This window comes from Stigmatopora argus, chromosome 19, assembly GCF_051989625.1.
Source record: "Stigmatopora argus isolate UIUO_Sarg chromosome 19, RoL_Sarg_1.0, whole genome shotgun sequence".
NCBI lineage: Eukaryota > Metazoa > Chordata > Actinopteri > Syngnathiformes > Syngnathidae > Stigmatopora > Stigmatopora argus.
The window spans coordinates 1521447-1534707 of NC_135405.1; the positions used below are offsets into that span (position 1 = coordinate 1521447).

The 13261-nt window shown below is 43.5% G+C and overlaps 1 protein-coding gene across 2 annotated transcripts in view; it reads right to left on the reverse strand.

The window, feature by feature from the left end:
• The window catches only part of cfap206 (cilia and flagella associated protein 206), a 71016-nt gene that overhangs the window by 33524 nt on the left and 24231 nt on the right, over positions 1-13261 (reverse strand). The window contains exons 2-4 of one of the 2 annotated variants that reach the window (XM_077587270.1): positions 9686-9776; positions 1419-1607; positions 46-210 (exon numbers count right to left, since the gene is read on the reverse strand). In XM_077587270.1, the coding sequence (XP_077443396.1) occupies positions 46-210; positions 1419-1607; positions 9686-9776 (445 nt within the window). The remainder of the gene's footprint in view (positions 1-45; positions 211-1418; positions 1608-9685; positions 9777-13261) is intronic. The other variant, XM_077587271.1, reaches the window with a different exon arrangement.

A 13261-nucleotide genomic window follows, 5' to 3' on the forward strand; every position in this document is an offset into this window, starting at 1 on the left:
TTTTGAGACAAGACATAATTTCCCAGCGTGAGTACTTTGTCTTACTTAGTTCAGTAATTTCCATTTCCTGTTCTTTCTTGGTGGATTTGTTGAAGAGTCGAATTCCTGTTACAGTCATAGTGAGCTCTGAAAGTTGTTGCTCCTTCTCTCCCTTTGAAAGCACCATAAAAGGTCCTAGTTCATTTGATGGAAAGATGCTCTGCAAGGCAGCTGGAACAAGAATAAAGTGAGGAGACACCCATAAACATACACTATCACAGGATTAAGATCTTGCAGGGGGAAAGTTTGCTTTCAAAAGTTGTTTGTACAAGCAAAGAAAATTTGGATTTTCATAGAAGAATTTGTGCTTGTAAAAAGGAATTCCTGAGTTTTTTGTAAGTGTATTTGCAAAAAACATTTCTGCTCTTGCAAAGAAAATGTGTGCACTTTTTAAAAACAAATTGTGCTTGTGAAAAATCAGTTGCGTGGTTAAGTTTTTTGTTTGTGTTGAAATTAAAGTTGCGCCCATGAAGGACTAACAAAAGTTACACCTATTGTCATAGCAAACACTGGCATTAACAGCCAATCAGACCTTGTGTTTCTATTACTAGGTGATAATCAGCTAATGACTGAGTGGTGGGGGAGCCCGGTGGAGCGAGTGGTTAGCGTGTCGGCCTCACAGCTCTGGGGTCTTGGGTTCAAATCCAGGTCACGTCCACCTGTGTGGAGTTTGCATGTTCTCCCCTGCGTGGGTTTCCTCCGGGTACTTTGGTTTCCTCCCACATTACAAAATCATGCATGGTAGGCTGATTGGACACTCTAAATTGTCCCTAGGTATGAGTGTGAGAGTGAATGGTCGTCCGGCTCCTTTTGTCCTGCGATCGGCTGGCCACTGATTTAGGGTGTCACCTGCCTCTGGCTCAGAGTCAGCCGGGATAGGCACCAGCAGCCCCCGCGACCCAAATGAGGTTAAAGCGGTTCAGACAATGAGATGAGATGAGACTGTGTGCTGGGTTGTTTGAAGGCGTGGGCCATAACTGCCATATTTAATGGGCTTCCTCACAACTTTTGCCTCTGTATTGTCATCGAGCACTGAAGTAAAATATCCACATAGTACATGTTACATTTATTTCGTTATGTTTAATTGAGTAACTTTTTGAGAAAAAAAAATCAACTTCTCAATGTAGTTTTACTACACCATACTTTTTACTTTTACATGAGTAAACTCTTCCACTGCTTCTTTGGGTCACATTACAAACGTTACATTTTCTCTCTTTACTCATAATATTTTACTTTATTTTTTACGCAGATGCCTACAGTGGCTCTACCAGTTTCACCAATGAGATGTAGCAAACAAAATCTCATGAATCCATTAAACCAATCAGTCATAGTCACATTATGGTCAACTTTGCTCGTTTAGTTTATAGTCATCATGTTACCTGTTACCTCTTGTACAGCGCTGACATCAGAAGGTGAGCCCATGCCAGAGCCAAGCAGGATGAATGTAATGATTTTACGGTAAAGGGCATCTAAGTGGTCTTTTGTTTTCATCCTGCTTTCAGTGATCTCCCTGCTCACTTGGTTTAGTCTGGACTCTAGCATCCAGTTGATTTCCTTGAGGAACTCCCCTGTATATAAAAAAAATCTTGCATGCTTATATATCCATAGTATAAATTTTAAGGTTTTAAGACCCCAGTGCCTTGTCACCACAGTGTTTTTTTTACCAAAGTATACAGTAACTCAGATCATTTCTGCATTATTTGTACAGTTGTCATCGTTCAGGAGGGAAATTTTATTTGTGTTTCCAACATACATGGCCCACACGACAAGTCATCACCTTATCGTAGTGGTGGGGTTTGTGTGTCCCAGTAATCCTTGGAGCTATATTGTCTGGGGCCTTGTGCCCCTGGTAGGGTCACCCATGGCAAATTGGCCTGAGGTGAGGGACCAGACAAAGCATGACTCAGAAGACCTCTTATGAGAAATAACACTATTGAACGACGTCTTTCCTCGCCCGGACGCTGGTAACCGGGGCCACACTCTGGAGCCAGGCCTGGAGGGGGAGCACAATGGTGACCACCTGGTGGCCAGGCCTACACCCATAGAGCCTGGCCGGGCACAGCCCGAAAAGACGTGGATTCCCCTTCACATTGGCTCACCACCTGTGAGAGTTCGGGTGCATCGACAGTTGGGCGGCATCCAAAGGAGGAATCATTTGCCGGTCCAATCCCCAGCTGCAGAAACTGGCTCTTAGGACGTGGAATGTCACCTCTCTGGTTGAGAAAGAGCCCGAGCTAGTGCGTGAGGTTAAGAAATTCCAGCTCGACGTAGTCAGGGTCACCTGTACGCACAGCTTGGGTTCTGGTACCACACCTCTCGAGGGGGGTTGGACACTCTTCTACTCTGGAGTTGCTCACGATGAGAGGCGCTGAGCGGGTGGGGGCATACTTGTGGCCCTCCAGCGTGGTCATCTTACCTAGGGCGCTGCCGTCTAAACCTAGTTAAACGTGCTCTGACTGGCCAGACGCGACTAGCCTTGATTTTGAAATAAAACAAAATTCCACTTTGATATTTTTTCATTTTATTTCGAAAGTGACAACCATTAGAGTAATATCAACTATCGAAAGAATTGAGATATTTTGACATTAGAAGCGATATCTTAAACTTCTGGTAAAAAAATTGTTGAGCGAGTGGTTAGCATGTCGGCCTCAGAGCTCTGGGGTCCTGGGTTCAAATCCGAACAGGAAATAAAACGAAAAAAAATCAAAGTGGATTTTTTTTATATTTCAAAATCAAGGCTAGTCGCGTCTGGCCAGTCAGAGCACGTTTAACTAGGTTTAGACGGCAGCGCCCTAGGTAAGATGACCCCGCCTCGATCTAGATAAGATGGCCGTGCCCCGAGTGAGCAGCAGAGCAACAGGATCAAAACTGAACTTTGATTTTGCTTTATTGACGTAATGTGTAATCGCGAAAATATAAGTCAAACATCTTCAAATATGTCAAAATCTTCTGTATCCGACGTAAAGAGTTCAGCCAAGTGGGCAAGTTCACCAAAAATGCTGGGTTCCATCTCATTGTCAGGGTCAGAGTTGCTGCCGTGAAGTTTTGTAATAGTGATTCCAGATTTGACGAAAGCAGAGCTGCCAAACACCGAAAATCGTATTTCGGTAAAGAGAATTTTCAGATTTTGGGCGATTTTTTTCCTACTGGCATGCGTTTAAGAGCACAAGTTCTAATTTTAAAGTCATTTTTTTGATAATTTTATCACTTATTTAAAAAAAAAGTTCTGTAAACAACACATTAATGATTATTGAGAACTTTATTACATAAAATTTGTGTGAATGCAATCATGCCAAAATATTTGTGGTTATCAACCTTTTCAATACAAAAATGAATAATGAAAGACCTACAAATTTTATACCACATGCAAATGTAATAAATTTTCTTAGTTCTTTTAATTTTTTCAGTTGCACGCCTGGCCTCTTTTGACTCCTCCCTTGAATATTTCTGTTCATAGCAAGCTGCTCCTGCCAGTTGCATGTCCATCTTTACCAAGCACATGGCCTCAGTGTGCTTGGTCCCATTGACATCCTGAAGTCTGTCCTGATCTTCCTCACAGCACTGAAAACACGCTCACATGTGGCATTGCTGTGGGGAATCAAAAGTGTGCCCAGTGCAATCTTTGTTATGTTAGCATATTTTGGGTTTCCAGGCTGTCTTTTATTTCTCCTACTAGTCCCCACTGCACATCTGCTCTCTCCTGTACTGTAATGTCTCCTAGCTCCTCAACTTGCAGGCAGCTGAATTCTTCTTCCAAGGCATCAAGTCTTTCATCAGTCTTCTGAGCTTGTGGATTAGGGGTGCTTCCGACTGTAGTGTTTAAAGTTGTGAATAATTCCAGTATATAGCTCAGAAAAGCATGTAGCAGAGAACAGTCTGGCTACAGAGAAACTTATATGCTCTGGCTGGTCTGCTGCAGTGATGTGAAGATTTCTTCTCCTCAAAAAATGACTTTAAAGACTTCCTCAATACAAGGGCACGGTCAATACATTGCTTCATTGAAAGCCACCTCGTGGGAACGTATTTCAGGACCTTCAAGTTTGCGTCCCCACACAACTCCCTTCAATCTTTAACTCCGTCTGACGTTTTGCACTATTCTTAAGGTAGTAATAAATATCCACAAGCACATCATTGAAGATAACTCGTAGGACATTTGTTGCATTTTTGGCAGCTATATGCCACAAATGGCAAATACAGCCCGCAAAGAAGATGCTGTCGTTCTCTTCCTTGATATGGCCGAACACCCCAGCTTTCCCACCTGACATTACTGGAGCATTATCACTGCCTAGTGCAACACAATTCTCCCAACTGAGATCATATTTCAGCAACTCTGCACTTCGAGTTTTAAAAATGTTACGGCCATTTGCAGACGCTTCTGTAACCACCGGAACAGATAAGTGATGTTGAGATTTTCTGGTTTCCACTGAAATGTCGCAACACTACGGGGAAAAAAACGTATCCGATTTGTCATTACTGCCGTCCGTACTGAGTGTGAACAATACTCTTGCATTAGCAGCAATACGACTCAAAATATTCTCCGCTTTTTGCAATATTAAGGCTTTGGTCTTTGTGCGCGTAGATAAATAAAAATAAATAAAATCAGACTTAGGCTTGTCATCATCATTGACTAGACAAAAGCCTAATTGTCATCATATCCAGCTGCGTATGACGAAATTGAAAGTGCTTCTCCACAAAGTGCGCTTTTCTCAGGCAAGAGCCCAACCAAGTGATAGTTTCAGACTTGCTGGCATTCTGCCGTGATGGATACATCGCATCACCTCCCGAGCGCAACCAACTCCCGGCGACTGCGAAAAGGTTTGCCTCACCGATGCCAACAAAGAATAAAATGGATCACTTACCTCCCACTGTCTGCCTACTTACCTTCAGTCAGCCAGCAGGAGGCAGATCGCCGCCCAACGTCCTTCATGTTTCCTCACCCCGAAGTTGTTACACAGAGGGGATTGTGTGTCGTGCTACTGCAATTCAGAGTCCTGATGGCTGTGGGAAAGAAGCTGTCCTTAGGCCTCTTTGTCCGTGCTTTGTGAGACCGGTAGCGCCTGCCAGAGGGAAGCAGCTGGAACAGGTCGTGACCAGGGTGGTCCGGGTCCCCAACAATGTTCCCGGCTCTGCTGAGGTAACGAGGGCTGGCAATATCTTCCAGTGAGGGCAGAGAGCAGACAACGATTCTCTGGGCAGTGTTGATCACTCTCTGCATGGCCTTTTTGTCTGCTGCCGTGCTTCCAGCGTACCACACTGTGATGCCATATGCCAGGATGCTCTCCAAAGTGGCTTTATAGAAGGTTACCAGAAGCTTAGTGTCCAAGTTGTTCCTCCTGAGTACCCTCAGGAAATGGAGTCGTTTCTGGGCCTTCTTCACTACTGCCGTGGTGTTTGTGGACCAGGAGAGCTTGTCCGTGACGTGGACCCCCAGGAATTTAAAGGACTGGACCCTGTCTACACGAACTCCATTTATGAGGAGTGGGGCCAGATCTGTGCTCTGTTTGCCGAAGTCCAGGATTATTTCTTTAGTTTTTGTGTTGTTCAGTGTGAGGTTGTTCATCGAGCACCACGAAGACAGTTTGTTGACCTCGTCTCTATAGGCCGCCTCATCCCCTTCTGAGATGAGTCCGACCACAGTGGTGTCATCAGCAAATTTGATGATGTAGTTGGACTGGTGGGTTGGTGTACAGTCATAAGTGTACAGGGAGTACAGAAGAGGACTCAGTACACAGCCTTGAGTCTTGAGATGCATAGTCTATCACAATTTTTGAATCCGGAAAGATGGCTTTGGATAGTGGACCACAATGTTCAGCAGCACTCAGCGGCACGTTATGCTCCACAAAAAAATTGGCCATTTTCATCTCTGCTACACTCTGCTATACTGTATTCCGTCTTGAACTTTTGGAGGCTGCAGTTCGTTGTGGTTTTTTTTTTCAATGGCAAAATATCAGTATCACAGTTATCTCGTCTTCGCTTGGAAGCCATGGCTACGGTACGTCTATGCTGCTTCAAAAATCAATCGAAACTACATCGACGTGACCTAAACGGATCCGTTTAGATCACGTGGATGTAGTTTCGATTTGTGCCATACTCAATCGGCGAATTTTAACTGAAAAAGTTATGAAAAGCAAACGTCACGTTTCGAAACACCGATCGTGTCAGACATTGCTTGATTTTTTTTATTTTTGTAGTTTTCATAGAAAATGCGGATTTTGTAATTTGCTATAAACTGGCGTAGTAAACTACGATCGATTCTTAGTATTTGGTAGCTCTGGAGCAGTGATGGGAACGTGAGCTTTGTCACGTTTTATACAAGGTGTGTACGGTTTTTTTCTTGAACTTCATTCATAGACGTCAAAATGAATTTTGTTTAGCGTTTTATCTGTTTTATGTTTTCTCTCTTTTGAAATAAATAACCCGCATTGTCTTGCGTCATTACGTCACTGCGCCATTGCGTCATGACGTCACCGTGTCATGGCGTCCTCAACTTGCAGTTTCGTGCATGTCGTGTTTTTATGCGCATATAAGCCGTACTCTCGATTTAATCATCATTTTTTGTTTGACAAAAGCGGCTTATATGCGAGTAAATACGGTAACTGTGATTTGTGCGTATGCACCAAACAGCAGTTCAGAGGACCCACCCTTTTTGGAGTCCTTGGGGGGGTGTTGGAGAGTGCTCTCTCGTTTTGCTGGGGGACTTCAATGCTCATGTGGACAATGACAGTGAGAGATGTCGATGGTGGGGACGGTACTCGGACGATTTGCCGAAAGACGTTTCGCCGACGGACGTTTGGCCGACGGACAGTTCGCCAAACGGACGTTTCGCCGTAACGGGATTTGCGCGCTCGCCCCGCCCCCGGATCATGTCTGTACATGTTTTTCAACCTCGGCCCGCGGGCCATATACGGCCCGTTACAGATAACATTCATTTAGGAATAACAAGGGCATATACTGCCACCCGCTGGATATATTTCTAAATACAAGTACGTACTACAATGCACTGCCAATTTTTTATAATTTTTATTTTATCCTTGCATTTAAAGTAGTAGCCATTTGGACATGCAATGTAATTTATCAAAGCTTGGGATTGATGTCTGACACTGAGAAAAAACAACACTAGAAAGACATGTGAAATTCTAAGTGCCTTGGACAGACTAGAGGGCTTAGAGAACAATACCTGAAAATGCCATGGAACACACTTTTACTTCTAGTTTAATTTTAAATAATTTCCCATTATTTTAGGAAATATATATTCAAAATGATTTGCTGAGAACCTTAATTCAAAGATTAATCTCAACGTTTTCTATGCTGGTGTAAATTTTCTGGAGTAGGATTTCTGGATTTACAATTTCATTACAGTAGTACTTACTGTTACTACTACTTTATTTTCTCTATTTCTTCTGCCACGTACTGTTCTGCGTGATCTCCAAATGGCTACTACTTTAAACGCAAGGATAAAATAAAAAATATAAAAAATAGGCAGCACATTGTAGTACGTACTTGTATTTAGAAATATGTCCAGCGTGGGGCAGTACATGCCTTTGTTATTCCTAAATGAATGTTATCTGTAACGGGCCGTATATGGCCTGCGGGCCGAGGTTGAAAAACATGTGCACACACGATCCGGGGGCGGGGCAAGCGCGTGAATCCCGTTTCGACGAAACGTCCGTTCGGCGAACTGTCCGTCGGCCAAACGTCCGTCGGCAAAACGTCTTTCGGTGAATCGTCCGGTCACGGTGGGGACAGATGCCCGTGCGGCCCGGGAGACCCAATTGTTTTGTGAGGGTATGCTGGGAACTGAGGAGACCCCTGTTAGAAAGAGTTTCAATTCCCAAATCCAACAGTTTCATGTCTGGGAAGAGGCGGGGGACATTGAGTGGACCACCACCATGTTCCGTGCTTCTATTGCTGAGGCGGCAGAACGGAGCTGCGGCCGCAAGGTGGTCGGTGCCAGTCGTGGCGACAATCCCAGAATGCACTGGTGGACACCAGCGGTAAGGGATGCCATTAGGCTGAAAAAGGAGTCCTATTGGCCTCTTTTTGCCCATGGGACTCTGGAGGCAGCTGACAGGTACCGGGTGGCCAAGTAGCATACGGCGCTGGTCTTCTCCGAGACAAAAACCCGAGCATGGGAGGAGTACGGTTAGGCAATGAGGAATGACTTCCGGGTGGCTTCAAGGAAACTTTGGTCCACCATACGGCATCTCAGGAGGGGGAAGCAGTGCTATGCTGACCTCGACTCGGGATGTGGTGAATCGGTGGGCCGAATACTTTGAAGACCTCCTCAACTCCACCGACACGCGAGGAGGCAGAGCCGGGAGACTCTGGAGCGGACTCTCTTATCTTTGGGGTTGAGTCACTGAGGTGGTAAAAAAGCTCCTCGGTGGCAAGGGTGGATGAGACCTGCCAGGAGATTCTACTGCAACATCCGCTGCTACTCCGGATCGAGAGGAGCCAGATGAGTTGGCTCGGGCATCTGATCAGGATGCCCCCTGGACGCCTCCCTCAGGAGGTGTTCCAGGCACGTCCCACCGGTAGGAGGCCATGGGGCCGCCAGACCCGACACTGGGGACAATGTCTCCCGGCTGGCCCAGGAACGCCTTTGGATACTCCCGTAAGAGCTGGATAAAGTGGCTGGGGAGAGGGAAGTCTGGGCCTCCCTGCTGAACCTGCTGCCCCCATGACCCGACTTTGAATAAAGCAAGAGAAGATGAACTGAGAGAGATGAGAGACATACATGGCCAATGAAGAATCAGAATTGTATTTTAACAGTAAATTATTAACAGTGTTGGAACTAACGCTGTTTCATGTGTTACGTGACATAACAAAACTAATTTTAGCTGTAACTTCTAACGTAACACCTTACATTTTTCAATCTATAACTTACATTATTGTTACCACGTTACTCGCGTGATCCAAAATTAAAAATCTTTCTGTACTTATGAATGGACGTACTGTGAGCAAACACGATTACCTTTTATTCAACTGAACATCGTCCCCAAAATGTATTGATTCCAATCCTTCAATCTGCACCCAATGTTCAAGACCACATCGGTACTGGTAGCGTTAGGTTCTTGAAAAACTCTCTAATGTCCAAATGGCTCTTCTCACTAACGTTAATAAAGCATGTCATGGAAGAGGTTATTTATACCCCTGCCACATTTTATTAAAAGCTTTGTTAGAGCCCTACACGTCCTTCCCCCCCTTGATTGCTTCCCTGCATTTGGACCCAACCACGTTCCACGACCGAGCTAGTCGTAACACATTCAGTAGATCCTATGTAAATGGAGCCCAAGACGCATCCATGTTGGTTAGCGCATCGGCCTCACACATGGGTCCTGGGTTCAAATCCAGGTCATGTCCATCTGTGTGGAGTTTGCATGTTCTCCCCGGGCCTGCGTGGGTTTCCTCCGGGTACTCCGGTTTCCTCCCACATTCCCAAGACATGCATGGTAGGCTGATTGGACGCTCTAAATTGCCCCTAGGTATGAGTGTGAGCGTGACTAGTTGATTGTCTCCTTGTGCCCTGCGATTGGCTGGCCACCAATTCAGGGTGTCCCCCGCTTCTGGCCCGAAGTCAGATAAAGCGGTTCAGAAAATGAGATGAGAACAATCATGCAACATATGAAACTTCTTCTAAACTTACGTTTAGAAGTATAACTCAAATCAAAATATAATTGCATTTTGATGGTGTCAAAGGAAGGACTGTATGTGGTCATGGCTGCCTCCATAAACAGCTGTAAAAAAAAAAATTAAAAAAACATTACAAAGTGTGTATAGAAATTTGAGGTTCAATGAAAGTCAAGCATCTCTTGTCATTCATTATCAAAAGCAATTCATCAATTCATCACAATCAGATTAAAAACATCAAGAATTTTTAATGGATTAAATTTATCTTTTTGCAGAGAAAATAGTGTCTCAAAGGAAATGTGACTCAAAGACAAAGCAAAACCTTTCTAACATGAATAATTGAAAAATATATATGTAACCTTCCTGCTATTTTTGTTTGTATAAAGTACCCTAAGAATGTGTCACGTGTGTTACTAACATTAGGAAGTACAGTAATAACTTGAGATACGAGCTTAATGCGTTACGGGATCGAGCTCGTACGTCAACTTACTCGTATCTCAAATAATGTTTTCCCATAGAATATAACTAAGTACAAATTAATCCGTTCCCACCCTCTGAAAAAACACCAACAACAGGATATTACAATAAAAAAAGATCTTTTTATTTGTTCTAATTCACCACTTACTCACAAAGTAACAAATACCTATCTAGTCGTTATGATCTTCAATACTAAAATGTGACATTACTCAGTAAGGGCAGTACAGGTAGTGCAGCAGAGTGCGCGGATGAGAGAGAAAGGACAGGAGAGACACTCGACGGACAGGAAAGCGCTTGTAACATAACATCAACTTTAAATTTAACTTAAATGAACTTAGAATACCATAACACTTAAACATACATTTTAATACAGTAATACTTTGAGCAAATATTTACCTTGAGATACGAGACAAAAGCAACACGCTCGTAACATAACAAACAAATTTAAATGAACTTGCCTTACAATGCAGACACACTCAAAAATAAGTTTAATCTAACCTTACACTAAACTTAATTCTAATTTTGTTTTAAATTTTGATACCTTTCTTCTCCCGGCCGGGTTGGCTCTATTTGCCCCGCCTCCACCCTGACTTTGAGATGCAACCTAGATGTTGGCTTTTGTATTCCCTTCAAAATATTCCCAAAATGATGCACACAAATGTCCTCACAATAGGATAACGCACGACCACTTGCCAACGACAAGTAGTATATACGCCATTCGCACTGACTAACGGGAAAAAAAGACTGAAAAAATGCAACGCTCCGCCCAGTGCTCGCAGACACATTACACGAGGGAGTTGCGACCACAGAGACATTACACGAGGGAGTTGCGACCACAGAGACATTACACGAGGGAGTTGCGACCACAGAGACATTGCACGAGGGAGTTGCGGGGAGAGAGACAGTGCCCATGATGTTCTTTTGAGCAGCCTCTCGCGTCCGTTGTCTGCTCGTATATCAAAATTTGTCTCGTTTCTCAAGATAAATATTTGCTCAAAATTTTACTCGTATCTCAAATTGCTCGTATGTCGGGGCACTCGTATATCAAGGTACCACTGTACTATTAAACATCATAACCACACTGACTTTCAGTCAATATCGAGGGTTGTTTGAGTTTGTATTCCCTTCAAAATATTCCCAAAATGATACCTTTCTTCTCCCGGATTTGCTCTTTTTGCCCCGCCTCCACACTGACTTTCAGTCAATATCAAGGGTTGTTTGAGTTCCTTCAAAATATTCCCAAAATGATGCACACAAATGTCCTCACAATAGGATAACGCACGACCACTTGCCAACGAGAAGTAGTATATAGGCCATTCGCACTGACTAACGGGGAAAAAAACACTGAAAAATTACACGAGGGAGTTGCGGGAGAGAGACAGTGCCCATGATGTTCTTATGAGCAGCATCTCGCGTCCGCTGTCTGCTCGTGTATCAAAATTTGTCTCGTATCTCAAGATAAATATTTGCCCGAAATTTTACTTGTATCTCGAATTGCTCGTATGTCGGGCCACTCGTATGTCGAGGTACCACTGTACTTGCTGCTTCTCCATGCCTCAGAACCGAGTGTATCCCAGTTCGTTTTATTAAAATTATTGAACCAGCCACGACTCGCTCTGAAGGGTTCCGCTGGTTTCTTCTTCTGATGCTTGCTTTGCTTTCAAGTCCATGTAGATTCCAGTGGCTTTTTCGCAGATTATCGATCGACTTGGTCCCATTATCTTCAGTAAAAAAAGGCAACCTGTACTCGGGCTTGTAGATATCTTTATGCGAGGGAGATGCGGCGAAAAAGACAAATCGATGCTGTTCTTAAAATCAGCCTTACTCAGCCACCGGGACAGCCACATTGGGAACCATCTTGTATGCTCGCATACCTGTCAACTCATAAATTTTTTCCTGTATTTGATACTTTTTTATCATTTCAAACTGTGTACGCTGTATAAAATTTTGTACAGGATTTTTTTTCAAGTACATTTTTTGTAAAACCGATGTCATTTTACCCATCTAATCCGGATTGCCTCGGTCTGTGGTAGCAGACAAAAATGTCAACGTCGACTGCTAATATTGTCATGCAATAAGCATGATGTGCGTACGCGCATTCCCTTTCCACACAGCGCGTCAGGAAGCAATGTTCCCAGACAGTTAAGCTGTCAGCGTCATACAGTGAAATCTACAGAATCTTGAATTTAGTGCATACAAAAGGCGCATCGACTGATTGGGCACCACATCCATTTTGGGGGAAATTTTTAGACTTTTAAATGTGCCCTATGTGAGTAAATATGTGCTGCGTTGCATTTGTACGGTTTAGTATCGCTTAATAAGGGTAACTGCAATCATTAATAATGGGAGCAATTGACCGAGGTTGACAGGTATGTGCTCGTATCTCAAATTTGTCTCATATCTCAAGGAAAAAATGGCAGAATTAATTTAGCGTTAAGCCCACGTCGCACAAGCGCACCAGTCACACAGAAAATAAAGATTTTTAATTGACTTGAATGCTTTTGTTGTCATTATATAAGTCTAATGCGATTTAAAGCTTTCACCACGAAGTGCACAAATAACAAAGACAAATAAATAATTCATAAATAAGTAATAAATATGCCTCACATTAGATCACTTGACGCATGGCATGCAGAATGGTGTGCATTTTCTATCAATCCATTTTTAATCGTGCGACTTTGTTTTATTTTTAAATTATGACAATATTAGAGCTATATGGTGCTGTTTTTTTCTTACTGTTAAGAATTTTTGGGGGGGGAGTATCGCGCTACGAGCACACGGAAGTACACTGACTCGCCACTCGTCTGTTTTGGAAAGGTGTAAGTAATCCTTAGAGTACGCGGCGGGCTTTTAGCGTCAGCTCATTTGACCACGAGAACACGAATGTCCGCTTGCTTGACCGCCATGATCTACTGAAGTTAGGGGCGGCTAGTTTGACTTCGTCTTACCGACTGGTTTCACATCAGTCATGTCAGTGAGCCTTTTAAGACTAAAATCGGCCGATGTGTCTGCTTGAAATGATTAATTCATAATGTAAAATTATTATTAAAGTGTGCGTGTGCGTGCATCACCAATTGGATTGCACTGGATTGGATAACTTTATTCATCCCGTATT